Source organism: Varanus komodoensis, unplaced genomic scaffold, assembly GCF_004798865.1.
Source record: "Varanus komodoensis strain SLA01 unplaced genomic scaffold, ASM479886v1 scaffold81, whole genome shotgun sequence".
Lineage (NCBI taxonomy): Eukaryota > Metazoa > Chordata > Lepidosauria > Squamata > Varanidae > Varanus > Varanus komodoensis.
In genome coordinates, this window is record NW_025336495.1 from 2,501,857 (window position 1) to 2,528,903 (window position 27,047).

At 47.1% G+C, this 27,047-nt stretch overlaps 1 protein-coding gene across 1 annotated transcript; it reads right to left on the minus strand.

Annotated features, from left to right (window-relative positions):
* Window positions 1-537: 537 nt before the first annotated feature.
* On the minus strand, window positions 538-26,763 carry YWHAG (tyrosine 3-monooxygenase/tryptophan 5-monooxygenase activation protein gamma). Its single transcript, XM_044456072.1, has 2 exons — window positions 26,653-26,763; window positions 538-3,979 (listed from the first exon to the last, which is right to left on the minus strand). The coding sequence occupies exons 1-2, from the start codon at window positions 26,737-26,739 to the stop codon at window positions 3,323-3,325; spliced, it is 744 nt and encodes a 247-aa protein (XP_044312007.1). The 5' UTR covers window positions 26,740-26,763; the 3' UTR covers window positions 538-3,322.
* Window positions 26,764-27,047: the final 284 nt, after the last annotated feature.

Here is a 27,047-nt window from a genome sequence, read left to right on the forward strand (position 1 = left end):
TAGAATTCTAAATCAAAATGGCAAACGTGGCCAGACCCCACTCAAGAAATATGGGGCAGGCCTTTCAGGCATGGGGCAGGACTGAGAATGTTTCCAGGGAAAAGGATGATACGTGACTTAGCTTGGAGACTGAAGCTCGATGCCCCGTGCTCTCAGTGCGTGTCTTCAAGTCTCCACCACACAGAAGCCACCGTTGCTGGAAGGCAGCATGTTTGATGCCAAATGAAAGGCTTAAGATACACAACCCAGATCAGACTCTGCTACATGTGAAAGATACTTTCAGGAGTAAGATAGGATACTAGGGTTGGGTTCGCTAACAGCAGTCCTGCAAGATGGCACATGTGGAAGAACAGCTAACACTCTTCGCTGTCATTCGCTTAACCACAATGGACCCATGAATGTCGTCAAGACAGAAGGCCAGGGGAAAAGCTCGGCTGTTCCTGCACATCTGTAGGCTAGGATGCAGCCAATGGCTGCTCGCTGCTCGGAAGAATTAAGCAGACGCTAACACAAGACCAAAGTGAAGGAGCACTGACATCAGATCTGTAAGTTTATTTGCTCAATGTACGACGGCTACATAATGACTCACATTCATGATATTCCATCACTGAGGAAAACTGCTAAGAATGGTCCGTGTGTGAAATAATTCCTTACAGAAACACGGAGTTGGAAAAATAATCACTGATTAGACCTTAAAAAGAGTTCACTGCATAACATGACAGAAAAGCACAAACAAAGGCTCAAAGAACATAGTAATTTTTCTCCTACACTGTAATAGTTATAATTTCACCATGACGAACACCAGACATTAAGATTAAGCTAACACTGGTGTTTTCTTTTGCTTTCCTTTTTTAAAAAACAAAATCATATATAATTGCATGTCACTATAGCAACATCCATAACAGATCAGTTTTGTTACGATCACTATTTGGTAGAGCAAACTTTACCCCCAAAAAGGAAAAATAAAATAAATTAAAAAACCTTAAAAAAATTGTTGAAGACTATTGTCATAGGAATACATAACATCTACAGTATAAGTTAATAAATGCCAAGCTACTTTATAGAAATACAACACCAGCATGCACAATATTGTATCAATAGAGTAATGGAGCAGTTATTCATTTCACTGAAGAGACAGTTATCATAGGCAAGTGCATTTCTTGAACAGAAAAAATCGAAAGAAACCATTCAAGCTGCTTGCAAGTCCCCACCCCCACTCCATATTTAGCCCTCTTGTGCGATCTTTTCCCCTGCATAAAGTTTTCCTAAAGCAGCCAGAGCAAAAAGCTGGGAGGGGGGGAAATCAAGAAAGGTTTTGTAATTCCAGTAAACCACTTTCAAATCAAAGCCAGGGACACACACTGCTCACACGACATGACTGCAAATTAAAAGAGAAGCCTAAAATGTCCTTCCAGTCCGTAACGCTTCCGAGAGGTTTCAGTCAGTACTCAAGTTGTGAGCAAGAATCAGGCTGCTGGCGCGGCACTTAGACTGAGGTGGCCCAGAACGAAAAGTCACGCAGAACGAAGTATGATTATGATCTTTTAAAAAAAATGTTTCTGCATGGGGTGCACTGATTCGGATTTAATGCCATTTTGTCAATATCAGCCCATTTAAAACTTTGTCTTGGGGACTGCTGACCCCTAAAGAAACTCACATCGCCCAGGTTGACTGTAGCAAGGAAGAGTGACAAAGACTACAATTCCACCATGTCAAATAAGACCTGTTTCCACAAGGGCAGACAAAAGTGGCTTGCACGACAGGAGTCATTAGTGGCCAGTTTTCTTCTGTGGAGCTTTCTTCTGATGAGCAAAAGCTACGTACTAAAACATAATTCAAGAAGGAAAACAGCAATGATTTTCCATCAATCATGATTTTTGGTAAAGAGAAAAAAGGGAGAGAAGAGGGCGATGATGGACTATTTGCTGATCCACTATAGAATTATACTCCCAAGAAAATACTTTCAGAAGCACAGATTCTATTTTATGCTATGCATTCTAGAGTGTCTAAAATTTAGGTGTGTCTGTGTGTTTTTAAAATGGACACTGGGAACAAATTTATCTTGTGGATTTCTCTACTGATCCAAATTGTTTTACTTGTGTCACAGATTTAAGGCAGACCAAAGTCCCAACTCCAGAGAAGAACAGGGAGAAAAATGAGAGATCTGCTGATAATTTTTAAGTACAATAAGAAAAAGCTGTGTTATCAGCAAAATGCTCCCAAAGGAAAGGGCTATGACACCTACCTCCCCCTCCTCTTAAAAAAAGGGAAAAATCAAGATGACCTCGGAGAATACCAAACATCATATGAGACATACAGACCTGAAGTAGCATTTAATCAAGCGGCATCAAGTTTTAGCAGCTTTCCCTGTGTCTGAGTCAAAGTCTGAACCCTCTTCTGCTTTGGATTCCTGGCATTTTATACAGCCACTTGCCAAGCATCTATTAAAATAGCTAAGAATTAGAGCAGGATGGGCCATTCCCTCAGGCAGCATCCAGGCATCAGGGAAAACCGACTAGGGTGGGTATGCCAATCCACGGAGGCGGAATTGGAGGAAGATGGGCCAGCCAGAAAGAACAAGCAAAGCAACTTACAATCAATGGCTTGATGTAAATATGGCTGTTGTGTAGAAATACTGTAAACTGTAATTTAGTGTTAATACTGCAAGCAATCTTAAGCAATTCTGTAAGAAAGCGCAGATGGGCTCTTCTCTCGTTTTGGTTCTTTCTTTATGAGTTTGGGGTTTTCACTTTTGAAATTCTGCCATAATGAGGGAGGGAGGCTGCTCCAAAGTTTGGAGTGGGAAGCAGGAAGAGGAGGGGCACAGCTGGATCTGGACAGGACAGAGCAGAACGAAACAGAACAAACTGCATGAAATTTCAAATGAAAAGAGATGGATGGAAACCTTACTGGAACAGAGCTGCTTCTCCAACAGACAAACGAACAGAAAAGATGAGAAATCAAGCGACAAAAAAGAGGGCCGTTCCGTTCAAGTTAGTCATCGTCAACTTCATGTATGTCTAGCAATTAAGATAACTTAAAGACAGCTCCCCTTGAATTAATAATCTACAGAACAGTCCATAGGCCATTGTGTGGCTGCCATTCCATTCCATACCAGCACAATCAGCCTGACTTTCCACTAGTGGTGTTTTGGCAAAAGTGTCAAAGAGGCAATCAAAGACAGGTTGCGGGGAGCCTCCCAAGGAGGTCGCCCACTCCTCTCCCTTCCCCCACCCCTGACCCCCTCCCCCCCGCTCGTGGGAAAAAAAATGAAGACTGCAGTAGTAGCATCGGCGTGCGGCTGCCAGTCCATCCGAGGGGTCTAGTTGTTACCTTCTCCACCGTCGTCATCTTGCTGGTCGCTTGTCCAGAGCGTTAGGTTATCGCGGAGAAGCTGCATGATGAGCGTTGAGTCCTTGTAGGAGTCCTCGTTGAGGGTGTCCAGCTCGGCAATGGCATCGTCAAAAGCCGTCTTGGCCAGGTGGCAGGCCTGCTCCGGAGCATTCTGGATCTCGTAGTAGAAAACAGAGTAGTTAAGCGCCAGGCCGAGCCGGATGGGGTGCGTTGGCTGCATGTGCTCCTTGCTAATCTCATGCGCTTCGCTGTATGCCTTCTCGGAGGATTCCACCACGGTCGCCCTCTTCTCCCCTGTGGCCACCTCAGCCAGGTAACGGTAATAGTCCCCTTTCATCTTCAGGTAGAAGACTTTGCTCTCATACTGGGTCTCGCTGCAGTTCTTGATCAGGTAGTTGTCCAGGAGGCTGAGCACATCCTGGCACACGGCTTCCAGCTCCTTCTCGATCTTCTCGCGGTAAGCCCGCACCATCTCGATCTTCTTCTCGTTGCCGTCGGCAGAGGTTTTCTGCTCAATGCTGCTAATGACTCGCCAGGAGGAGCGTCGGGCCCCCACCACATTCTTGTAGGCCACTGACAAGAGGTTCCTTTCCTCATTGGAGAGAGGCTCATTCAGCTCCGTCACCTGCATGGGAGAAAGGATGACACAACAGGCCCTTTAGCCGTTTGCTGCTCTCCAAGCTCAATACACACGACTGCTCGCCAGCTGCCACTGGCACAGGAGCTGACAGAACAGAGCTGTCTGGATGGCCGTGAGCTCCCAGCGCCTGTGACTATTAGTCATGCTGGCAGGAGCTTCTGGGAGCTGGTGTCCCCAAAATGCAGGGATCTACTTCCTGCCCACCGTGTTCTAGCAGATCCAGATTCTGGATTGCCAAGGTGGCATCACTTACGCAGCATTAACATAGTTTCTGGAGGAGAGGGAGAGGAGAGGAGGGGGAAGCTTTTCACAGGTTCAAGGGAGTGATAATGTTGACTACTTGAATAGGACCAGTCCTTGGCTCAGAAACTAGAAAAGCAGAAACCACAGTAGCTGACCTTCTCAGCATGAACATGTGGCCTTAACTGTAAGCTTTGTGTCCTGAACAAACACAACAGTACCCCAAACAAGAGACAGAGAATGTTAAGAGCCTTAGGCTGAAGGACAAATTGAGACGGGGCAGCTAAATTTAATTAGGAGGGCTAGCAGGAAAAATCTCTAGTATCCTCCACTATGGGAATCAGGTTGTACATGTTGTTTAAATTACTAGTAAGAATCGCCACAACTGTATATACAGAAAGAACCACATTTTGCTTCAGGAAAAAAACTGAGCCTGAGCAGCTTACTCAAAACAGCCACTAGCTGCCAAGCCCAGTCAAAATGCACGGTCTCAAGGCATGGGGGCACAAAGAGGTGGAATGACAGGCAGATGTAAGCGGACTGGCTTCGAAGATCCATATCGTATTTATACAGCCACACTAGTAATGCCTTATTGGAGGGGATTCTTGAAGGGCAAAGAATGCCGAAAGCTAAAGAAGAACCCAAGCCTGAAAGAATGCAGCAGGAAGTCAAAACCGCACAGGCTACAGGAAGACAGCCAGCCAGCGTGGACAAATATGCTAATGGCGATGAGAGGAATGCTCCCAAGATGTGGCAAACAGAGCTGTTTGAAAGGGCAGTAACGATGGGGGTACCACTGGAGCCCGATGATTTTCAAGCTATACTGCACAAGCCCCAAGAAATTGCCACTAGCAAGCAAGCAAAGACAGACTCTAACACCTGAGGCATTTGGAAAGGCCTTGCCAGGTCTTAAAGGAGGGGGATGCTCTGTTGCAAAGAGGGCACGGAAGCCACCCTGAGACAAGCTACAAAGGAGCAGCACAGACAGTGTGCCTGCGCGGGGCAAACCAGTGCCCAACACACCCCATCGGCCATCTTAGGCAATGCGGCCACTGTCTGAAGGAATGGGGAAAGCTGTAAGTGAGCGACCCAAGTCTTGCCAGCCCAAGACCTGGGCAGGCAGCAGGCTTTAACAGGGAGAGGTGCATGGCTCCAGTGAACCCAAGAAAAACCAAGCCAAACGCACGACAGCCCTTGCAGAAATGCACCACACCAGGGCACGCACTGGCTCTCCACACTGCTAACGAGGCTGTGTTCCAGTGCGCCGAACAACGGTGGTCTGGCAACGTGGAACACAAGGGTGACTTGGCAGCACAAATTCAAGGTTGCACGTACTTCCCCTCACGCCCTAATCGGAGGCAGATACCAGCAGAGGCCACCCGCAGCCTCCAGCCAAAGCACCAAGATAGGACTGTTGCAATGACAAGGCAAACGGGTATCATATTTAAGAATGTCACTCTCCCCCTCCAGGAACTGTACACGCAGCAGTTCTCTATTTTGGGCCATGAAGCAATTAAGGCTTTTGCTAATTTGCTTTGGACAGGGCTGCAGAAAACTCTTTGGGCTTACTTTAATGAGGCAGCCTCAGCCGTGCTTCGGGGGGCCATGCTTCCTGGCACTTTCCTGGACTAGTGGTGTCTGCCGAGAAGCAAAATGCTGCAGCCATGCGCAAACTTAGGTGGGCAGAGTTGTACAAGAAGGCATCCTGGCCGCTTGGGAGATCTCTGAAGGATCCGGGGTATTCGGGGACAAGAGGGCCAGAGCAGCCTCACGGTACTGTGGAATGCAACCCTGTCTGACGTTATCCCTGGCCCTTTAAGGGCTGGATAGTAGCTAATGGAAAAAGGTCGCTTCGTATATAAATAACCAGCACCCGAGCAACATGACCTGCCAGATTCTACAACTTAGCAGCAGATCTGCAGACTCCTGCTCTCACAGGGTCAATGTAATGCCTGCCCACCACAGCTGCTAATGTGCCACAAATTAACTCTGACTGATATGCAGGTGGACTCGTAGGCAATGCTTGTCGTAGGACAAACACATCTGCCATCAGCGACATGTTGAGCTTTCTAAGGCTCATCTGAAACAGCAGCAGGCCAACCTTTCTATATCCAAATATCCCAAAGTCTTCACCCCCTTGAGATCAGCAGCAGAGGCCCTTCTCCGGGAACCCTCCATGAAAGATATTAGGAGGGTGAGCACCCGGAGGAGGGCCTTCTCTGCGGTGGCACCCCACCTCTGGAATGCGCTCCTCAGTGAGGCCCGCCTGGTGCCGTCGTTATTTGTTTTTCGGCACCAGGTCAAGACCTTTTATTTGAAAGTTATTTTAATTGTTAATTGTTGATTGTATTTCTTTATTGGGTTTTTATATTTGTGTCGAGATGTCTCCGGATTTTTAAGGTTAACTGTATGATTGTTTTGTAAGCCACCCCGAGGCTTTTTGCGAATGGGGCGGCATAGAAATGTTCTGAATGAATGAATGAATGAATGAATGAATGAATGAATGAATGAATGAATGAATGCTGGGGAGATGCATGGATTAACGATTTCTCCTTTCTACCAAAAACACTGCAGCATCACCTCTTATACTTCAAAGTGTGCATTTACATTCCATCCATAGCCCATCCAGCACCTCCGTTTTGCCTTGGCCAAGGAAAGAGGGAGGTCCTTAGCAGATTGTGCCCACTGGATTCTTTTACACACAGAGTGCCCATCAATGAGTTAAAAGGATGCCATGAGAACACGAATGCAAAGAGGGACGAGGCACATTTTGGCTGACCTTGAGAGTAAAAAATGCTTGTGGCTGTCGATAAATCCACTCCAGGGGGAGAAAGCATTTTGGGCCTCCAACCAGTAATGACTACAGGTCAGCAGTGAGCGGAGCCAGAGGCTGACCTTGCGTAAACATTCAACCTGGGAGGTTTCTCGGCTCACTGCTTTGCAAGCTCCTTTGTGTCTCAGTGCAAAATGCCAGAGGATCTCACCCGGATGAAAAGAATTATTCACTGAGGGAAATTACACGGAATCACCAGATGTGCCTCCGTGAGACCCCTTTGCAGGTCCCTGTGGGTGGGTGGAGGCCCCTGACGGCAGTTTTCACAACTCCAGAGCCCTGATGTGCAGCAATATCACAGGGAGCTTTGCCCAGACAAACTGACTTTTCTAAAATGCTGTTTTCCTCCAGCCGTACACGCTAGTATTTCTGCCACATGTGTTCATACCATTTCCCCTTTCCCCATCTGGAGCACTCCAAATGTGCACAAACAAAGATTCCTATTATTTTTGGCTAGGCGGTCAAATGGCCATGTTGGCGGGGGGCGAAGGGACTGCAGGCCAACACGCCTGGAGGGTGACAGAAGAGCAGAGGTTATGTTACCGATTTTCTTTTTTACTTCTGTGCTGGCCATGCTGGCGGGCTGCTGCCTGAAGCATGGGGTCCATATCTCCTAAGGAAAAGGCGAGCCCACATTTGTGGATGGGCGGGATGTTCAGCAAGACAGGCGTTTGTGTTTTCAGGGGGCACCCCTTCCCCTCGTCTGCGCCCTCCCCCTCTGCAGGGACTCACTTCCTGCATTCTTTCCAGATTCATTCCTGGGATCAGTCTCTGGGCAGCAAAGGCTTTGCCTAATGACTCCGGGAAGCACCGAGGAAGAACGTCAGCATTCACATCGAGGGACCAGATACTCAGCAACAGGCATCCTGGCCAGGTGGCTGCATCGTGAAGTGCCGCAAGGGCAGTCGGGGCTGGATCAGTCCCAAGCCCATCTGTCGGTGATGTGCTCACACAGTAGGCGACTGTGGACACCCACCAGCAGGACAGGGCCTCCCCCAGTACCTTCAGTTCTGGCAGCCTCAGAGCACGTTTGATTTGAAAGCACCATTTTCACCCTTTTCCAGCAACTTCCCAACTTTGACAGGAGGCATGTTTGTTATCCTAGCAGAACATGAATTCCATGTAACACTGAGCCCTGTCCCTTGAACTTGTCCTTTACCATCAAGAAACTCCTAGGAACCAAAAAAGACAGGAGGTGCTCTGCACCTCCACCAGCTACCAAGCAGAACACAGGATCAGCTTGGATCCTCTCCTTCCTTGCGCTGCAATGGAAAATTCCGGTTACAAGCGAAGGGAGGAGTGAGTGTGCCGCACATCGATATGGAGCTGAAAAACAAGCAGAATTAACTAGCAGCAAACAGGGCTGAGAAGGAATGGCCTTGCAGACCAAGCACTAAACTGTGGTTTGACACAACTAAATGATCCTCAGGTGATTCTGCATCTCCCTCCAATGCAGCTCTAATGATCAGAAACTTCTGCTTCCATGTGTTAAACTAAGTGCTGTTTGTTATACCCAAGCTAGACAAACTGCAATTAGTTTTACCTATGGTTCAGGGAAACAAACTTTCTTGATAAACCATGGTTTGAAGTTGGCTTGTTTCTCTGAACCACCAACACACCTGAGTCGGGCTGCTCTGCGGTTGTTTGAAGAGGGCCCTCTTCATTCCTGTTTGGGATCAAGCCTTACTGGAAAACAAGAGATCTTGACCATTTTCCACAGTGCAACTGACCACAGGCTGACTCTCAGGTTCTGACGCCACAGTAAGGCAGGGTTAACTGAAAAGCGACACCAAAACTTTCACAAAGTAGGTATTTTGTGTTACAGGTAGCTGCATGGCTAGGATCTTTGTAATGCTTCCATATTCACTTGCAAAAGTCCCATTACGAAAGGGTTCTGCTGATTTTCTGTGAAAGTGGGGTAACGATAAACCAGATAAATGATTCTTCCAATCAGAATGTTAAACCCCAAACTCTTAATTCTAAGATTCAGTTTGCTGAACTTTGAAACCGGAAAGGAACTGGCCATGCCTAGTGCCATGCTCGTTGTAATTTAATCTCTCTCACTAGATCAACATGCTAAGACTGTTGAAGAGATGCTGTTACTAATTCCCTTCAAGGGGGATTTTTGCTGTAATTTCAGGAACTATTAAAGTGGTAACTGTTGTCCATGATTTCCTACCCATGAGTGATTAGTTTGGGAAGATTTATCACAGGCAGTATCTACAACAACAATAAATTCAAAAACAAAAAACTCAGGACATCACGGACACATTTAAGTCTACATTCTGAAAATGGTGTCAAATGATTGAGGTGGCCAAGGAAAGATTTAACAAAGCAAGTCAAACCGAAGAACTGAGTCTTCCTTCCTAAACAGGACTTTTTGTAGTTCTATTTTTGTAAGAAAATCTCCTCTGAAAGAAAAGCCACCCACTGACATTTTATTTCTGGGGGAAAGACCGCAGTGACATTAAGACCCTTTTAGCAATCCCAGCCTATTATTTGAGGGGTGACATTTTACTTGGCTTTGTAAATAATTTCCATTAATGAACATCTTACTATTTGCTCATTTCAAAAGTCTGTCTGTAGTGGTGATGTGGATCCCATACCTAAGCCACATGTCAGGTCACGGAGTTCCTCTTAGACAGAGAGGGGTCATTCCAGTGGCACCAGTTACAAGTTTTAGAGCTGAAGCAGCTTTTCTCCATGATGAGGTCTAGTCGAGAACTTAATTAAAAAGAAGCAGTGAGCTCTACAGACTCAAGCCCCCCCCCCTTTTTTAAGACCCGTACTTGGGGGAGATAACCCAGATGCTGTTCCGCTGTGCCTGGTGACAATAGCATAGTGCCTCTCCCACACATGGGCTTCAGATTAAAGGGTAATTGCTGGCTATGAGGAGGACAGAATCGGGGGGGGGGGGGACAACACCAAGTGTCACATTATATTCGGGCCCCTAAATGTCCACTGGTGAAAGATCTATCACTTCCAGAAGGAATGGAAGAAATAACTATGCTGGGAATCTTATAAGCAATTAAAAAACATTTCTCCCCATGGCTTCTTTACCTCCAGAAATTTTACAGCCCTAATATTCTATAAAAGTCTTTTCACACTGTCTTTAGTAATCAGCTGTGGGGAATAAAGGCTGGGTATATAACATATAAGCACCCTATCTTAAATATTTATCAGTATAAAAGCTAGTACTTCATAACCCAAAGCAGTTCAATGGCTTTTAAAAAAACAACAAACAAAAACAATCCTTACAAGAAGCACAGTTTTTTCTCTTATTTTTCTGGGCCTTCACTTTAGTGCACAGATGGGCAGAAACCTGCTTTTGCAATTAACCTGCAAGGTGGAACCCAGCACTGCCACTGTGGCTCAGTGGGATAGGCAAGGAGAACTTCAGGCTTAAGGGAGGATAAAGAGAATCTCTGAGACTGTGAGCTTGACTTTTTCTTTCGACTAAGCTCTTGGCCTTTCCACACACAAAATCTATGCTGGCTTTCCTTTGTTTCGACAGAAACGTTTAGTTTTGCTATTGTGAAATGACTGAAGGCCAGAAACCATACTGGAAGTCATCTGGATATCTACCAAGTGAATGAAAAAGCTTCAGAGGTTGATGATCCTTTATTCTCATTATACTACACGTGTTGGGGCTGATGGGAACTGGGAATTCAACTACACCTAGAAGGTCACTGGTTCTCCAGCCCTGTGGCAGTCAGCAGACCCTGGAAGAGCTGGGAGTCCACAGCAACCTTGCAACTGAGCTTATCAAAACCCACCTACCCGAGTACCAGTGTTAGTAATTTATAACCAAGTGGAAGGTATTTTTGTAAATCCTGCCTCTGTCGTAAGAGGCACTTGCCTCGTGGCTCTCCTCCAGATGCTCAAGGGGGCGCATGGTGTGTCACCATCATTATCCTCACAATATGATGTTGATTAAATGGACAGTGAGTAGCCCACCGTCACTCAGAGAGTTTGACAGCTGAGCAGGGAACCCGCTCAAAATCAACTGCTGTCCATACTATCAGGTGCCTGCACAAGGAATATACAGCTTGGAATAAGCAGATTCAAAATCATTGGCATGATTAACCTATGCTTCTAATGGTCCCATTCATGCTTCTGAGGGAATCTTTCATTTTTACAATATTGTTTCCATTCTCACAGACCCCAACCATTACAAGCCAGTTCCCTGGACCCATCCTTCCTTTCCTTTCATAAGGGCACAACCGATGCAAATTCAGGCCACCCAGGGCATGCTGGGAGCTGTGCGCTGTTTCTCTGCCCCAGCTCACACAGGACTGTGTGTGGGCACAGCTCTAACTTCAGCAGGTTGAATGGTGCAGAACATGCCAATGAGCTGCAGCCAAGCTTCAATAAGAATGAGCTCAGAGCAATTCCCCGCTTTCTGGGACCATTTGGAAAGTCATGCAAGAGGCCAGCGGCTCACCGGCCAGGTTGTCCCCCACCCCGCATCTGCAGGCCCCTGAACAACCAAGGTGGAGCACCATCTTTGAAGGGGACGTTTCTCATATGCTCGGCTTCTGGCAGAAATCCAGCTAGCAGGGATAAGAAGAGGGGTTTGTCCAATGATGTTTAGAGGATGAAATAATCTCTTCAAAGGTTAGGGCAGACCCCTCACTTCATACTCTGAAGCTAACACGAGTGCAATTCCTCCACCAAGCATCTTAAACCCCGACTTTGCTTTTCCCCCCTTTCCCTTTCTGCTCTTCCATTTCACTAGCCTTTATTTCTATCATTCAGTTGCACTTCACTTATATAGTTTGTATGATATGAAGCATAACCTTATTCCATATTGTTTCACCTGAGTGGCTATTTTGTCTAGAGAGACACAATATACATTGTAGTAGAAATGGAAACATGTTTCTTAAAGCAAAAACTGAAAAACCCAGTGGCTTTATCTTGATGCCCTCCTGTTCCTGTGACAGCCTCACTATATAGCTGCTGGGCATATCGAAATCTGGTTTCTTTGTTCTTTGTACGTTGGTTGCCTGTACTTTTAGTTCTGCTCCGAGACACATAAAACTAAGTGAAAAACACTTCTCCCCTCTTCCCACAATGCTCAGCACTTAGGCAAAGGTGCCTGCTTTAATTGGACGCAACGTACCCACAGAACGCAGCTTCATGAGAAATTGCATCTGCCACCTAAGCACTGGCACACCAAGCGACAACCTGCTGCGGAGGCCTCTGGACTATGCAGAGGTTCCTCAGTGCGAAGCCCAAGGCCTTCCACAGCTCCCTGCCACTCCCGCTTGGCAGGATCCGATCCGCGCACCCTCCACCAGGGCTCTTTGGGCTGCAGTCTCAGGGGAGTGGCTGCTGTGACCGGGGAGGAAGCGAACACAGCCACCATCTGCAGTGGTGGAGCTGGGGCGGCACCAGAGGCAAAGGCAAGGCGCCTGGCTGGGTGCCACGGGGCACTGTGCAGAGGGAAGGGACTCAAGCTGGAAGAATTTGCCACACCAAGTCCCTCTCGGGCTTGGTCACTGGTTGAGCTTTGCTCGGATGGCACTGAGGGAATGGGAAAGAGCGTGGCGAAGCCCCGTGCCCTGCACTGCCCTTGGCCAGTGGGGCAGCACGGAAGGGGTTCCTCGACAAACAGCGAGAAGCCTCTCCCTGCCTTAGGGTCCATGCACCGGCACATCACCCACGGCAGGTGAACGTCAGGTTCCTTGGCAATGGAGTGATGCAACATGGCATCATTCTGCTGAAACCTCAGCCGTGTTCTTGGAGTGCAGGTGTATGTAGCTGGAAGAAGGGCTTCTCCCACAGCCATTTTATTTTCACAATACTGACCAGACTTCTTACAGTCAGGCGTTTTTAAAAGCACGGCTAGCTGAACTGGTCCATGAGGGGAGACACTCCAAGGTCTGCAGGAATTTTATGTTTGTTACTACACTGGCATCCCATCTTCTTCCTTGGTCCTCCCTCTCTGTTTTATTCTTAGAACCACCCTGTGAAGTAGATTAGGCTAAGAGTCAGGGCCTGGCCAAAGGCCTAATCTATTTAGGAATAGGCACAGAGGCGTGAGTCAGACCAGGCAGGCCAAATGCTTCCACCAGAAAGCATGAATAATGTTGACCCTTCTCTCCCTGAACCGCAGAGCTCCTATCAAAACAAGGGTGCAGAACCAATTCCGGCCAGAGGGCTAAAATGTGCTTCAGAAAAGCTCTCAGAGGGTACATTACAAGCAGTGGGTAAGACCAAAGGCAGAAAAGATGGGGCCGAGACACTGGCATGCTTTGGCGGAAAGCTCCATCTGCCAGTAGCTCAACATTCAAAGATGCACTTCAAACTTTTAGAGGATAAGGCTGTATGAAATCCAGGAATCCACTAAACAATTGGGGGTGAAACGGCGGTCGGGCCAGGAGAAGGAGGCATGCCAACTAAGGCAACCCAGAACCTAAGAGCCAGCCCAAGGTTCTGCACCACTGAATCAATGCAGTCCATTCTGATGAAGTGATGTGACAGCCCCTGCTGTCACACCATCCTTCAAAAACGTAAGTTGTCTCTAGCAAGGCCTGCTCCCAGCACAGGTGTTGTGAACTAGTTTACTTCATTTGGAAGAGAAAAAGCGAGGACCGACCTCTTGCATTAATGCCTTCCACTGTCAGGTAGCAGCTCCCATGTGTTGCTGCAGAAGCCTCTTTTCGAAATCTTAACTAGGAACCTAGAAGTTGAAACTTGTTTCAAAGCAAGCACTGACTCAGCTGTGACCATTAGCTGTACTGCTACCTCTAAATTCAGGGGGAATGCCACAACAAGGGCCTCATTGCCAGCACTGCAATGTTTTGAGTGCCTCAGGCTGCAAGAAAAGGGCTGCAAAGTGGAGGGGAGTCACTGCTTAGACCTCCTTCCCTTGACTTATCAGATTCCTGGTCAAGGGAATTTATATGGAACAGTATGGTATGAATTGGACAAAATGTTCTGGCCTATTAAGAGGATGAACCATGTAAGATCTCCCAGTGGCCTTTGTAACCAAACAGGGAGTTTAATTGAGGTCTCAAACACGAATCTATGACTGAACTCTTTTTGAACAAGGTAGATCAGAGGGACAGGCAACATCTAAGAGTCGTATTTCTCTGCCTAAAAGCATTTTTTTGGGAGGGAGGGCGCAGTTTGGGGCCCTGTTTGACCAAGAAACAAGGTGCATGTAGGGAACAACCCCCAGATGCTCTATTTCGGGGCAAAATTAGCAGTTCTGCTACAAAACAAGATACAAAGAGAATGAGCCCCATCTCTGAGCAGAATCACGGCCGTTTCAGCGGCAATCAGCAGGGAAGGAAACCTGCAGGCAACCCTGTTGCCCACCCGAGGCTGGTTCGCATAAACCCGCAGTGGGGCAGCGGCACCGTCAGCTCACTCCACCACCTTCCTCCCAATCCCAAGCCCTTCCCAGAGAGAGGAAGAGTGAAGAACAAGCAAGGAACTTTCAAAAAGCGTTCCCATCCACCAGCTCAAGGAGCAGCCCCCCCACCCCCCCCAGCCGAAGTAGGAACAGCAGAGTACTCTGAAAACAGGGATTCAGAAGGTGCCCCTCCCTCTCCCAGTGCTCTGAAAGTGGGTTATCATCTCCTCACAGGGAAGAAGGAAGAAGACACAAGCACAAGACAGTTTGCCCGAATATAAAAATAAGGATTGCCCCAATTCTACTTGCTTAGAAAACACGGAAAATGAGTCAGGACATATTTATTGTACAGGAATAATGAAGATTCTGACTGGAAACTGTATTTAAAGAAAGAAGGGGAAGGGGAATTTACTGCAGAGCTGAACAGAAAGCATTTCTCAACCTTCAAATGGCAGATTTATATATATAATCTGTGGTAAATCCCTCTCCCCCCCCCCCCCTACTTCATCATGTAGTCAGTTATCCAAACTTAGACCTTGCTTCACTGCTCCAGAAAACCATGCCATGGCCTTTAAACAGCGTCTGCTCTATCCAACCGGCCCCAGAGTTCTACATGACCTCACTGAAAGCTTTCATCTGTGACTTACTAAATGGTCGGACATCTAATTTTCCAGATACATTAATAGCAAGACTAATGTTTTGAAGCTGGTTGCAGGTGACTTAATGCTAGAGAATTATTATATCCTTTGAACACTTGAGCTGAAAAATATATCGGCGCCTTCCTCACCATGCAGTTACACCACACGCACTGTACAAGGTTCATTTTTACGTGGGAAGAAACATCGCATGAAAGTTAGATATGATTGCCCCAAGGTTCTCCTCTTAAGTTCCTTTAGCAGACTCTGAAAGGCTTTAAACCAGAAAATATGTAAAGACAGACTAGTCAGCATCCCAGCAGTTTATGGGATGTGTAATGGCCGGGAATTCAGTGGGCCTGCCAAGAGCTGCCCACTGTACACTGGGCTCACCCCTCTTAATTTCCTATGTACACAGACACAGTGGCACCAGTGGGCACCATGTTGGAAATTTAGACTTGCACTCTGGCAAAGGAAATTCTTGAAATGGGGAAGCTGAGAATGCCTGTCCTAACTTACCCTGAGGAAAGTAGGTGATTAATTGCCCTGCTACAAGGACATTCCTCAGAGAAAATCAGGCAGTTTTCAATGTGGGATTAGATACTTCCAGAACATGTGATGAGCAATTAACAGCTGCTTATTCCAAACCCTGCCTCGCCACCACCTTGTGACTAAGAGGCTGCAGTCATTTTCAGCTTTCTCAGGTGGACCCTGGAGTTATAACGTTTGAGAACCCCAAGGTCCAACCTTTGTCCATCTGCAGTTTTTGCTCTCCTTTGAGCCATTCTCGCTTTCAAACTTTTTCCTGAGCTCAGCTGCTTCTCTGGTCAGCTATATTCTCAAGACTGTCTTTTGTCGGAAGATTATCTATTCCTATGTATTTCTATGGAAAGTCTTCCAATTTCCAAAAAAAAAAAAAAAAAAGTTTTTATGTTATGAGTTAGCAAAATAATGGATACAATGTCACTAAAACCAGGAAGCGTGGATGCTATAATCTGCCTATAAACAATTACAACCATAGGAAACACTTTTTTTATACAGTGGTTAAAAAAGAGATGTAGAGCTCAAAGTTTTCTTGTGAGCAGAGCAGGGGTGGAAGATATGCTAAACCCAGAAAAGCACACTCCAAACATCCTAAACCAGATCTCTCCCTTCTCCACCCACCAAAAACTAAATTCAGATCACCAGAAAATTTCCAGTTTAAAAGAGGCCGGTGATCAAGTTTCTGTTTAGAATTCCACAAATGGCAACCAAATTGTCCAGCCTGCCCAAACCTGGATAGCAAAAGTACAGCATAGTTAACTCTCAGACACAAAATACTGAAAATGTATTTCCATGTTTTACTGGGTTTCCCCCATTTCCCTCAGACAGGCAAGTCATCTTGGACCAAGGACATATCAGATTTTCTTTCTGCTTGTGTTTGAATACTGAATACCACCAGGATAGTGCCTGAGTTCTCATCATTGTGGTTTTGGGGCGGGGAAGCACCAATGAAGAAAGGTATACATGCTTACTCAGTTTATTTAAAATATTTCCTGTACAGCCTTTGCTCACTGAGTGCTCAAGGGAGTATATTACAGAAAAAATACAAAGGCTAAAATACATTAAACATTTTATAACACTAAAATATGTTAAAGCTATGGATTAATAATAATGGAGAGCAGCTGTGACTGAAAAACTGAATGAAATAAAGCTGCTTTCACCAACTTCCTAAAGGACACTTGGGGGAGGGAGTTCTACAATTGGGGTGCTGCTATGAAATGGTCCTGTAACAGGGACCACACAACCTCCCCTCTCCAGGAGACGAGACACACACCAGGGAATCTTGCAGCTGCAGTTTGGTTTCTGGTAAATACTAGCTAGAACAACACACACACCAGTCTTCAGAAGATATTAAGAATGATTGTTGCAAAAAGTTAATTGGCAAGCTATATTGAGTCACATGACATCTCTGTGGAGACCAGAGGTTCCTCTCCATTAATGCCCTGGGTGCAATGCAACCATAATTTTTCAGTCGGATGAAAAAACCTAAACTACATACCACGCTATGTGAGGTTCTTTAGTGATATTCAAACAGGGGCAATATAAGTAGAAACAACTCAGGCCAAAAAGGTAACCTTCAAAGAGAATTTACCTGTCCGCTGGAGCAAAAAGTCCCAAGTTCAAGTATTGGCTTTAGTCGCAGTGACTTAGCAAGAAATGGATCTTGGGCAGTGGTGGACAACTTGATGAAAAAGTCATCCCAGGGCACAGCTGCTGTGAAGAAGGCAAGCTCCAGGCATAGAATAGAATAGAATAGAATAGAATAGAATAGAATAGAATAGAATACCTGCCAACATCATACTTCCCTTATGCAAATCTTTGGTATGACGACACTTAGAATATTGGGCCCAGTTCTGGTCGCCTTACCTGCAATTGAACATTGCGTGGAAAAAGTACAGAGAAGGGCAACAAAAATGATCAAGGGGCCGGAGCAACTCACCTATGAAGAGCACCTGTGACCACTGGGACTGTTCAGCTTGGACTGCTCAGCTCATTAAAAAGCAAGTAAGGGGAGACATGATAGAAGTGTTTAAAATAACGCATGGAGTGCAGAAAGTGGAGAGGTTTTCCACTAGAACCCAGGGTCATGCCATGGGAGGTTTAGAACAGATAAAAGGAAGCCCTTCACACGTGGAATCTGCTGCCACGGGAGGTGGTGATGGCAGCCAAGAGGGATTGGGCAGATTCACAAGGAAGAAGGCTTTCAGTGGCTACTAGCCTTGCTGGCCACGGGGCCCCTTCTTCACCAGAGGCGGCATGCCTGCACGCCCCAGTGGCTGAGGAGCTGGGCAGTACAGGTCTTGCACCCATCCTGTGGGCAGCTGTTTTGCCACCATGTATACGGAGTGCTGGACTAGATGCGCCTTTGGTCTGATCAGGAATGGCTTTTCTTATCTTCTTCTCACAACCACCCATCCAACAGCAAGTGCATTACCAGAGGACTGGGGGCAGGGAGGCACAGGCATTAGTTTTGCTCCCTGTATCCTGCACTACTTCATGAGAACGGCCAAACACTTACCCAACAGAGAAGGGGGGGTGGGGAGGCAGGAGGCTCCTAGGAACAGGCAGTTCAATGCATACAAGAGCTGAGTGCAAAAGTGTGAAGAGGAAGACAAGGTTCAGGAAAGAGGCAGAAGAAAACGCATATTCTGCTAAAGCTTGGAATTAAGCAGTAGGGTTGCTATGGAGAAGGGGAGAGAATGCGCCCACAAACACCATGTTTAGTGGCCTAATAATATTTTAAGCCTACAAACTGCCTGGTTTCAGCACTTGCGAGCTGGATCATTAGTTGGAAGCCGTGCTGTGCTTCAGAGACCACCCAGATTTGGGTGTTTCTATGTAAGCAAGGCAGCACTGGGCACCATTAGAATACGCTGCCCTTTTGGCTGCCGAAGCACCATAACCTCAGAGTCAGCTGCTCAAGGAATCTGTCCTTAACCAACTGGTCATGACTACACTTTAAGGGGTGACCTCACTGCCAGAATGCAGGTCAGTTCCAAAGCCAATGTGATTCTCTTTAGACAGCAGCTTCTGCCTTACTCCACAGACGTGGTTACGCATGCACCAGCACGTAGCAGATGGATCTGTAATATGGTCACCACTGAACATTTTCGGATTGCTGGTTGTTCAGTACAACATAGTCTAATTTGTATATGCACAAGTTTTACCCAGCAGGCACTCTTCCGCATTACTGTCCAGAGATTCCTAGCAACTCTCAAGTGTTTGCCTTGTAGCAACAGGCCATTTGAATCAACACTACACAGCCTGTAGGCACAAACAGAAATATCTAAGATTGCACAAAGCTGTAGCACATAATCCAAGAGGACAACCAAAGTAGATATAAATCAAAGAAGATTCTACAACAGCCCCTCCCAACCTGATGCCATGCAGATGTTCAGGACTTCAACTGCCAGCATCTTTCCCCACTGGCTAACTGGAAGGCATCTGTTTAGGAAAGGCTGCTCCAGAAGCAAACGTGGATATTCTTCTGATTAAAAACCAAATTGTACCAGGTTGTGAGCTGCAGCACATCGTGAATTTGCACTTTGAAACAGAAATACACCGGCACCGATTCTCACTAAGCTTGCACTTGGGAATTAAACTGACATCCTCTTGTGATATGGAAAGGCAAAGCGTCTTACTAATCCCAAATTAATACACTCACGGAAGGAACTTCTCTTCATCTGAAGATTCATTAAAAGAGAACTGAACACAGCAGGTACACAAGCAGGATAAATGCCACCAAAGAGTAAAATATGAGGACAGAATGGGAATAGAAGTGCCAGTATGTTCAGGGACCAACTTTCCAAACAGGTCTCAGTGGCTAAGCAGGGCTGGCCAATGCACTCCATTTCAGGAGAGTGCATTTCCCTAGTCTAAACACTATGTTGTCTAGAAGCTCCTGCCTTAGAACTGAAGCATCTCAACACCATCTAGTTATCCTACAATATAGCTTCAGAACCTGCAGATTTCTATGATTTATTTAACACGTTTTGTGGCTGTGATTGTAAAAGTCACTAAGGCCGCAATCCTGCCCTCCAGATTTTGTATTTTTTTTTAAATAAACATTTTTATGCCGCCCCCATTGCAACAAAGCCTCAGGGCGGCTCGCAATAAAAACGTTTAAGCCTACCATGTCCACTTGCCTCAGCCGATGGTGAAGAATGTGGGACGCTCTGCCCTTCCAGATTGTGCCCACCACTGCCATACTTTCTTCTCTGCCAGTAAGGACCACTTAATCCAACTGGGCTTAATTCCAACTAGCCAAATATACGGTTGGTTTAAAAATCTGTAAGCTACTTTATAAAACCAGGAAGCCTTCAGACTTTTAGCCCACTTGTTAAACAGAGTCCTCTGTTTCCCCAACCTATTGTCCTCCAAATGTTTTGAAGTAAAACTCCCAATACTTCAGGCTGGGGCCACTAGGAGCTGAAGTCCAAAATATAAGACGGGCACCAGATCTGGGAAGGCTGGTTTAAATCATTTTGCATTGCACACCTCAAGTTCATTGAAGTTACTATTATACACAGAATTTATTTGTAGATCATTCTAATATCCGAATGCCAAGTTCTTTAAGCACGCTAGCAGGACTCACCTACCGTACAAGGATAAGCAACACCTAAACATGCAATGCTAACAAGTGAATGCAATTAAACAAAGCCCTTCTAGTTTACTTCATTTTGCAAAGCTTCTCATCTTCTTTCCCTTCATGGAAAAGGGTTCACTCATTCATCCATTTCCTTTTCAGATCCAGCTGACTTTGCAATGTGGTCTAACATGCACTCTTTTCTCTTGTGCATCAAACCACAGTGGCAGAAAATCTGGGGGTCAGACCTGGACAGCCATTATTTCACCTTTCCATGCAAGGAACCCTTTCTCTGGCCAGCAGGTTAGGTACCTACTAGCAGCAAATGCATTTGGTGGCCGGGGGGGGGGGGGGGGGGAAGGGGGGGGGGCGCGTTGGGGGGGGATGACAGAGGAGGCAGCCTAGTTGCAGGCCAGTCTTTAAAATCTAGCTTTTACTACACTTTCTGAAGCCACTCAACTCAAAAATCTGTCCCAAGTTGATGGAGGCTACTAGTCTGACAAGAACTCAACCCAGTCTGCATAGCCAGGGATGATCACTTTCCATCAAATACTACTAGGGGTGGTAGCTGCAAAGGGCAGATTTCCAGCCTATCTTTGAATATCTATAGCCCTGTCAGTGGATGGTGCATTAAAGGTCACTTGTAACATCACACTTTGCCCTCATGCTATTATTACCTTTTGGACACTTGGTTACAGGGAAACATTCAAAAACGGCTTCATGGTACTTCTCTTTCCAAAGGAAGGAAATGCAGCATCCCTAGGAAGTCGTTTTCCTCAAGTGTTGGGTGCAGGGAGCAGTACAATGCGTTCAAGAGACGGGTCTGGTTGTTAAGGTCTGCTGACTCTGAATCAAGAGGCTGACTTACGATACAGAACTCATGAATGCCTAGTAAATGTTAATCTCCTTGTGGTCTAAAAGATGCAAACAATTAATTTCTGTTTGGGAGATAACGTAAGCAAAAGAGGCAAAAGTACAGAAAACCTACAAAGCTGGTAGTGACTGGCTTTCCTGTTACAAGGAGCCACTAAAAATAAAGGCCTTAATTTATCATGCCCTTTCAGCTGAAATCTGAATAAATCCCAAATAATTACTAGGATGGAACAGATAAAGAGGCAAGTACCCAAGGCCGTTATATAGAGATAATCATCTAGTTCTTACAAACCAGAAATTGGCACAGCTTGGTCTCCAGAGATGCTGTCTCCATTCCAACTAATGGGTATTGATCTACTCATCCTGCTACAGGCAGCTGTATAATAATATAAAGTTGATCTGGGAGGAGCACACAAAAGCATCCATTACAGAAATATGCTTAGTGCATCCCTGCCTTGGCACCAGGGGCTTGACAGTAACTTTAGGGAAAGCCTTCCCATTTTAAAAGCTCTTCCACAAACCATCCTTAATTGCAAGTGTACACAGGATAGTGTCTATTCTGCATCAGGTGAATCAGAAACCCTATTCCACCTGGAATTACACAAAGTGGATCAACGCTCCTCCACTGGCTTTTTACTAGTCCCTTCTAATCTGCCAGCATTTCTCAACCCTATTAATCCCTGATGTACCTTAACAGCAGGCTGCCCTCCAGTTGTGTGGGAGTACAACTACTTCAGCCATGCTGGGAATTAGAATCTAACACACCTTGAAGACTCCAGGCCAAGAAAGTCTGCCTTAAGACATATTTCTTATGGTCTTTAACTAGCAAGATGTTAAAAAAAGAATAAAAATAGATATTAAAGAATCAGCATAGTGGCATGGTAGTACTGTGACAATATTTCACAACCCAACTTCTTAAAGCCAGATATGAAGACAGCACATGCCATGGTCTTGCCAGTTCAGCAAAAAAAAAGGTGGGGGGAGTAAGTAATCATCAGTATTTGGCCAGTCAGAAAATGCAATGTAGGCCCAAAGAACAGCCACATTTCTGACCCTCCCTATCTGCACATTATATGCACAGTGATGAGCAAAGCAATACTCTGAAATTTATGGTATTTATAATCCAATGTTTTCCTGCAAAGGAAAGAAAATCCTACAAAGGCATCATCCAGAACCCTCATGCCCCACTTCATTTTCACAATAGAATTAGGCCAGGCTGAGCATCAGTAGCCCTGAGTCACCCAGCTCAGCTTCATGGAATCCAGATCCTACCAGTGCCAGTCCAGTCTTCTAAGCACCATGTGGACTCGGGAGCTGGGACTGCCAACTCCTGTCCCAGAGAACAGGACAAGTCTTCTACAAACAACAGAATGCACTAGGCACAATAGCAATAATCCCCTTCCTGGATCAGAGGAATCATGCCTTGGAATTATACCAACAGCTGAGGACCAGCAGCAAGAATACTTCCCTCATCTCCTTGGTCTCTGAGTCACCACTGCAAGAACCAGGGTGCTAAACAGGGTGAGTGTTTTATCTGATCCAGCCAGTTCTACTTGTGCTGTCTCCTTTATATAATTATCTGAGCACATCTCCACCACCACTGTATGGAATATGTGGTATCAAATCCTCAATAAATCCCAGTTGTGGGTGCCCATATTAATCAAACTAATGAAGAAATTAAACACAAACTGCAGTCAAGGGCCCTGAATAATGAGATTATGATGTGGACACATTTTTTACTGCAGTTATGGAGAATGTGTGGCAGGATGAAAATCCAATGAATATACATCAGCCAACAAGACTAACGCTCCATAAACGATGAAAGGGATCTAACCTTAATAACTATTCCCTTTTTGTCATGAAGATCTAAGTACAAAATACATTCAGTAAATTAAATGTATCTGTCGTAGAAGCTGAAAAAGATCAGGCATTCACCCATTCTCTGGGAGAGAAGTTGCCAATCCAAATTCAATCAGTGCACCAACATTTCTGCATTACCTTGGACATATGCCATTCGTACTCTCTCCACTACCACCTGGGTGCACTGCAGCTTCTATTGTTACGCGTGACATCATTCTGTTGCTACGGAAATGAGTGTGAGTTCCTACGTCTCCCACACAGCTGGATTTGGGGTGGAGGAAAATGGTATAGGAGAGGAGCTCAAGCAGCTGGAACAAAAAGCAGCTGGAGCATAACCATGTCCATTCCATGAAGATGGGTTTACAAATCTTTGCATTAGCTGGAGGAGGAGTACAAACTCCCAAAGAGCCAGTTCTTAATGGCTCAAGTGAGGATTCTGTAATATCTGAGGCTGTTTTGTAGATGATTAATGTTTCCACTGCTCTCACACACCCAGCACCCTGTGAACACTTTCCTATGAGGCACAATTCTTGCTAAGGGACAAGGAAAAATCCCATCTGCAAGCAATACGGATCTTGGAGAAACGCTACTAGAGAAGAATATGGAATGTATGGATTGCAATATGCGGGGTTTATTATTTGCATGCATTGGTTCTTTGCGTGATCCGTAAGCAATTATTGGCATCAAATCATACTGCAGAGATGGGCTGCCAAAGATTAACCCCGTGCCATCATGCCACGATGCTGATTCTCGCCCTCCCGTTCGCCCTCCCATCCCCTTTATATCATCTTCCTCCTCATCTAAGCGAGGTCTGGCAGCCCCATTGCTCGACACACACAAGGTTACAACAAAATGGTGCAACGAGAGAACAGCAGCATCCCATGCAGACTGCGACAATTCCAGATCAGTATTCACGATCCATCAGAGGAAGGGCCACGCCAATTTTTCTTAAAGGCTCAGACCTGACTAACAAGGCAAATATAAAGAACTGTTCTCCCCTTTAAAAGCAACCCCTCCCTCCCTCTCTCCACCCAGTCTAGCCTCTCTGCAATATGACAAATGCAGAATCTTCTGGAATGACTTGATACTGCCTCCCACGATCGCTTTGTTTGCAAGATCAGATCAAAGATTTCCTTTACACTTACTGGATTGTCTCAACAGATCAGGGTTTAAAAAATAATAAGTGACTTGCAGCATTTAAGAACCATGTTCCATGATCAGCTATTATTTTAAAAATTTGAAAGATACATTAGTGGATTTTGCTTCCGATTGAGCAAATCTCCAAACAGACATTTTTTTTAACACAGTAACCTAGATGAAGATGAGCATTTTATTAAGGAAGGGGAACAACTCCTGACATGCAGCTCCTTTGCTCCCCAGATGTCTGGGAGAAGGACACGTAATAGTGGAGAGAAAGAAAGAACCAAAGGAAAGATTTCTGCATGGACAGAGATTCCACTGAGACTCCTCCTTGGAATACCCTCATTGCCCCCCTCCCGTGCACCCCGCTGCAGTGTTAGAGGGGAAACAGAGGGAATAGAAGATTGAGATAGTGCTTTTGCTTGTCTAAGGCACCATCTTCGTGCAGCTCACTGTCCTGTCATGAGGCGGATGGAGGGAGGGGATGGTGGATGGCTGTGGGTGGGGTGGCCTGTGGGGGGCAGGACGTGGGCATGATAGCTGAATTAACAGGAAGGGCTGGCAGGGAGTGGCACCGCCCAAATACCAGCAGGGTGGGGGCGGGGGAGAGAAGGGGAAAGGGACTGAGCATCCGCACGGAACGCCTTACAGAATTCCTAACATTTCTACAATATGGTGACACGGAGGGAGGGGCAGTAGTACAGGTGACCCACATGGTGCTGTGCGGAAATAGCGCAGCACCCCCCACCACCACTTCTTTCTCAAGGCATGGAAGAAACCCTTTTCACTAGGCCCAATGATAAAGCAGAGCAGCATGCAGGGCCGAGGAAACGAGACAACGCTATGGGGCTGTGCCTGTCAGGCAGCCAGGGCAGGGCAGCAAGAGGGGCCCAAATGCCTCCACCTCGTGGAAGAGCTTAAAAAGGCAACGGGGGGGTGGGGGGAACGCTGCTTGGGTATTTTCAGCCTGCGTACTGCACCCCAAAGGGAGAAATGAGACACCTGGCAGTGTAACAGGCTCCAGAATAGAGGCAAAGGATGCCGACCTTTTAAAAACTGTTTCTCTAGATCAGGGAGGGGGGAGTATTTCTTCAGCATGTGTAAGAAAGGATTTTGCCCTCAGGGAGGGGCACTTCCTTTAGAATGGTGCTTAGAGGGGCATTTCACCCTCAGGAGCAGCTTACAGGGCAGCAGGGGGGAGAAAGAAGTCCGGCCCTGTCTGAGGGAGGGGCATTTTCAATAGTCTCACCCTGAAAGATCCATTCGCCCCCCCCCACACACACACCTCTGCAACAAACGACATCATTATTTCTGACCTCATTAAAGTTGCACTTTCTGCAAAAATTATCAAGTCGCAGACAGCAGAGAACAATAAGGATGTGTGCCCAGAATGGGGAGGGGGGCTTAGCCGTGGCACCTGCCCCAGAGAGGGGCTTTTTCCTTTTGACACATGCAGGGAAGAAAGAATCTTCCATCCTCCCCACCATGCTGCTCTAGGTGTGGCAGAGCAGGGGGGGGGCGGGGAGGAGGAGGAGGAGGACACGCCTTGGCCCTCAAGGCCATTTCTGCCTGCACTCCCTAAAGCCATTTGGGGAGGTGGCCGGCCGGCCGGCCAGCCAGCCAGCCAGGTGGGAGGAAATGGGAGGGCAAATGTGCATTTTCTGTGCTGCAAAGGATCGCTCTCCAGTGAGGGCCAGTTCATTGCCACCTCCAAAAAGGATGACTCATCCTGAGAAGAGCCTTTTCTCCAGTCATGGGTCATTGTGCAGTTCAAGACAGGGTGGACTGCAGAACTAAGCAGATTCAGATGTAGAGAGGAGGGGAGGAGAAAACAGGAACAAGCCTAAGCAGATTTCAAAGCAGCGGGCAGGAAAAAACGGCAATGACACTAATCAAATTCATATATGGGACAGAGGAAGAAAACAGGGCTAAATTGAGACAAATGCACCAATAAGCAGATGAATGGCAACAGATCCATGCACTTTCCTGGGGAGGAAATGAGGGATAAAATAGTAATAAATCCATGCCAATTTATAAATGGGGGGATAATAAATCCAAATAAATTCACTAGTAAAAGGGAGGGAAGAGAATGAGAAGAAATCATAACGAATTGACAAATGGGGGAGAAGTACATTTAAGGGAATTTTTCTCCATTTGGGGGGAGGGCGAAGGAGAAATGAATAAAACGCCTCTCTCGTCCAGCTCCTTTGCAAGACCCCCCCCCAGCCTACCCGCTTCCCTCTGGCTCTTCCCACCCCGCCAAAAAATAAGAATAAAAGCCACCCATATTCCATAATCGAGGATTAACCCCCCAATAGCCCCCCACCCACCCCAGTCGCTCTTCAGGCTTGCTGCCTTCGCCCACCGCCGGCTTCCCCTCCGAAGATGCCCCCCCCACCCCACTCCCCCCCCAAGCAGAGAAAAGCGCCCCCCGGAAACGGCACTCACGCCCCCCATGCATGCGTGCCCCCCCGCAGCCGCTGCCCCCGCAGCCCGCGCGAGGGCGGCCAGAGGGCCGAGCGCCGCCCCCCCCCGGGAAGGGCCCGAGGCGAGGCTGGGCTGGGCTGGGCGGGCAGGGCGACTCACGTTCTTCATGGCGGCCGCCATGTCGTCGTAGCGCTCGGCTTGCTCGGCCAGCCGCGCTTTCTGCACCAGCTGCTCGCGGTCCACCATCTCTGCGGGCGGGCGGGCGGGCGGCGGCGGCGGGCGAGGCGGGGGACGCTCGGCCTCCGGGGCGGCGACCGCGAGCAGCGAGCGAGCCGCTTGCCCCGCGGCTCCCGACCGAGGCTGCAGAGAGCGGCGCGGAGGCGGAGGCGGGCGGCGGGGCCGGGGCTGGGGCGCGGGCGGGCGGGCGGCTCTGCGGTTCGGCGCGGCTGCTCGCCGGCCGGCCTCCCTCTGCCTCGCTCAGGCGCTCACTCGCTCGCTCAGGCGCTCGCTCCCCCTCGGGCGCGCGGCGGCTGCAGCTCCGTCCTTCCTGCCCG